Raw genomic sequence first — 3889 nt, forward strand, 5'->3', positions numbered from 1 at the left:
TAAGGAGCTGAAGGAATACATGAACAATCATTAAATTTGAATTCTTGAAAGAAAAAAAAAGACATACTCGTATGTATTCAAATTTGGAAATTTTTTTTAATTTTGAAATTTGGACTTTAGTTTGCTTTTTAAATGCAACTGTTGCAACCACTATTGAAATAACGACCACTATTGAAATAATTATATCAATAGTGGTTGAGAGTGCATTTCAATAGCAAACGTAGTTAATAATCACTATTGAAATACGACCACTATTGAAATATTTATTTCAATAGTGGGTAAGAGTGCATTTCAATATAATAACCACTATTGAAATACGACCACTATTGAAATATTTATTTCAATAGTGGGTAAGAGTGCATTTCAATATAATAACCATAGGTTTCAACTACTATTGATATACGAGCACTACTGAAATAATTATTTAATAGTGGGTGTTTTATAATTATTTGATGGGTCGTATTTCAATAGAAGTTAACTTTTCCAAGAATTGTTTTTGCTGAAAATTCGATACTTATTTAACATTACATAGAAAGTCCTGTTGATATCAACCTTTATGTTGAAGAATCATATAAATTTGTACAATAATTTGTCAATAAGAAGGAGTAGAAGATTGCCCAGAGTAAGCCAGACTCCTGTTTCCTATTTTTACTTGTCATATTTTATATACCTTTTGTGCATAATGTACACTGTCTGAAGAATTATATAATGTGTTGAATTATATAATGTGTCAAAAAATTTGTCAATAAGAACGAGTAGAAGGAGGAGAAGAAGGAGCTTGCCTAGAGTTAGAGTGATGCAGTTTCCATTTTTGTATTTTTAGAAACGATGCTAAATGTTACAGAATATTGCAAATAATGCATTTTAATAATATTCATGTATTTAAGCTAACATCCTGAGTAATTACCCTAGTACTTACATGTAGATATGTATGTTGCAAAATAAAATAAAAGGAGGGTTTAAAAAAAAAGATTTTTGTTATCAAAGTGTAGCTTTATCGTCATTGATTGCATGGAAAACACATGTTTGCATATTTTATTAGATTCTGATCAACAGAAATGATGTATCTTTTATATGAAGATTCTTTTTGCTGCGTAAAAACATTGAAATAACTGAAGATACATGTACACAAATAGATTGGTGAGATTAATAACATGATTTATCCGTTAAAACAAGCTTGAAATAAATTCGTCCTGTTTTGACTACAGTAACTATTAAAATGATGGACCCAAATGATACTAAGTCTTTGAAATTGACATGATTTACTATCCTCGAAACACTTCAAATTATATAACATACCCGTGCTTTGTTCTGGTTACGTAGTCATTTTACAGGTAGGTTGTAAATGATCATTTTTTTCAGGAAGAATTTTGTCGTAATGAATAAGCATGTTTAACATGTATGACACCTGCATTAGTCCATATTTTTTCTGTCATTTTTTACACATAGTTAAAGTCATTTCATTTTCTTTATTTAATACTTAAATCGGACATAACAAAACAATATCAATGCCACTATAATATTTCTTTGGTTTTAGGGTATTTTTAGAAACGTACCACGTGACTGCGTTTAATTGAACCAAACATTTATATAAAACAGGCATGAGATTGTTTTAACATTACCACTAAAGAGTGTTGCACTGAGAAGAATTGTAGGTAGGTGTCCTTTTGAACGTTTTATTTGAATTCACTATATTTTATATGTAAACTAAGTAGGTACATTTAAATCAGTAAACTTAGAATAACATAATCTGATCAATGCTTAAAATGCAAAGATTAGTTCAAAAGAACGGATGCAGTGAAAAATAGGTGTTTCACAAATGCATATTTTTTATTCAATATGTGAAATAATCATGAACGTTGATTTATATGTTGCGAGTTTATCTGTCTGCCCAATTAAGATAACTGAAATATTTTCTTTATGATACAATTTTATCTTTTTATACAAAATAATCGATCAAATTTATATATTTAGCACTTTGAAATATTTCTAGAAAAATAAAACCACACGGAATCAAGAAATGACAAGGATTTATATGAATTATATAAATTTATATATTTCAAAACTCAACAAAAAAAAAATGTCTATTTCTTTTCTCCTTTAATTTAATTTTCATTATTAATTGATAAATCAATTTTCAAAAGGGCTGTGGAAAAATCAATAGGACTGAACATTTTTTAATGTTCCATTCATTTGATATCCTCATTATTGTTCTAGACTTAGGAATTATCGTCTTAGATTCATTTTATTCTAAAACATTCCACGTGTAGAAAACTTGTAATTTTTATAAACTTGTAAACATTGATCAAATAAATAATTCAACAATGTTATTCAATTTCTCAGAGAGCTAATAATTGAGAAATTATTTGAAATAAAAAAGATACAACTTTACTGTCTAAATTTAGTTAATCGCAAGGATGTCAATTAATGATGAAGCCATTGTCACTCAACCGAAGGATGAAAAGAAAAGAAAACTGATATATTCACCTGTTGAAGGCAAACGAGATTGGAGTAGCGACCTGTATGGGTGTTTTCCTGACTTTTGTTCCTGTGAGTTTACAATTCAAAACTGAAAGCTGATATTTCAGAAAAAAGCACATTTTTCTACAGAGAAATAATACTTTTTAGAATAAAGTTGCACAGTACGTAGTTTTATTATGTGAATATTTAGGTTGCAGAGGATTTTGCTGCATACCCTGCATGCTGAGTGAAATAGCCAGCAGAACGGGGGAGTGGATCTGCTTTCCATTTTTTGTACCAGGCGGAGGAAATGTTTTGAGAACAAGAATTAGAACCATGGGAGGCATTCGGGTATTGCTTTTTATTCCAGTCATTTCTTTTTCTGATATTTTATATCAAACATTTTTCCCAAGAAATACAAGCATTTTTTCCCAAACTTGTAGGGTACTGCCTGTGATGATTGCGTAATGATGTGTTTTTGTGGACCTTGTGCTATATGGCAGATGGAAAGAGAGCTTGACAAAATGGGTGTGCCTAAAAAATGATTGCTACCCAGATTTATTTGAAGTTTGAAAACGATTTCATTGAAAAGCAATGACATTTGAAAATCTGTACTGTAAGGAATAACATAAGAAATTAATTATGCTATATTGGGAAATGAAGGTATTGTAAATTTTGTTTTAAACGAAATATGCTTTGTGTATTCATGAATAAACGTCTACAAAAGTGTTGCCTTCAAAATTATATAGTTGGCCTCATTGCAAAATAAACGGAGGACATAAATGTGTTTTCTTCTTCCGATTTGTATTGTTTGTATTGCTTCAGTAGACTTTCGATTCTTTAAGGAAAATTATAGTTAATTATGCGGAAAAAAAAAAAAGGATGGTGGTTAAACAATGGGCCAAAACCATTTTATATTTGAATATATATTTAGAAGGCACACAATTCATTTTTTTTAATCAAAGTAATAATCATTTGGGAATCTCCAAATCTTTTAATGTCAGTTGTTTATGAATAAAAGTAAAAAAAAAAAAAGGTGTTGTAAAAAATTTTGCACCAAAACCCTTACCTATTGCAAGATAACTTTGGTTTGTTTGATGAATCAATTTAATTTTTGTATTGTTTCTGTTTTCATATAAGTTTCAGCTTTTTAAAATGAACATATTTTTTAGAAGCACACAATTTTTTCCAATATATTTGGAAATTCCAAATCTTTAGTTCTCAGATGTTTTTGACAAAAAAGTTACAACCGGGGATCATGATTTGAACAATTTAGAATGAACAATGCTTCAGGATGCTTCCATATAAATTTCAGTTTTCAAACAATGGTTTATTAAATGACTTTTTACTGGTCTTACCCTATTTTAAGCTGGGCTTTGCTGAAAGCAAAGTCCTGGCTATAGGCATCCTGATCAGCTGTCTTACTATA

The 3889-nt window shown here is 29.1% G+C and overlaps 1 protein-coding gene across 1 annotated transcript; it reads left to right on the forward strand.

Moving 5' to 3' along the window:
- Nucleotides 1–1581: 1581 nt before the first annotated feature.
- Nucleotides 1582–3189, forward strand: LOC134282122 (cornifelin homolog A-like). The gene is made up of 4 exons (XM_062764569.1): nucleotides 1582–1655; nucleotides 2406–2550; nucleotides 2672–2811; nucleotides 2904–3189. Exons 2-4 carry the CDS (start codon nucleotides 2418–2420, stop codon nucleotides 3003–3005), a joined length of 375 nt encoding a protein of 124 aa, XP_062620553.1. The 5' UTR covers nucleotides 1582–1655; nucleotides 2406–2417; the 3' UTR covers nucleotides 3006–3189.
- The last annotated feature ends 700 nt before the right edge of the window (nucleotides 3190–3889 follow it).

The sequence above is a fragment of the Saccostrea cucullata genome, unplaced genomic scaffold, assembly GCF_032062105.1.
Source record: "Saccostrea cucullata isolate Sc308-1 unplaced genomic scaffold, CSIRO_AGI_Scuc_v1 ctg83, whole genome shotgun sequence".
Classification (NCBI taxonomy): Eukaryota; Metazoa; Mollusca; class Bivalvia; order Ostreida; family Ostreidae; genus Saccostrea; species Saccostrea cuccullata.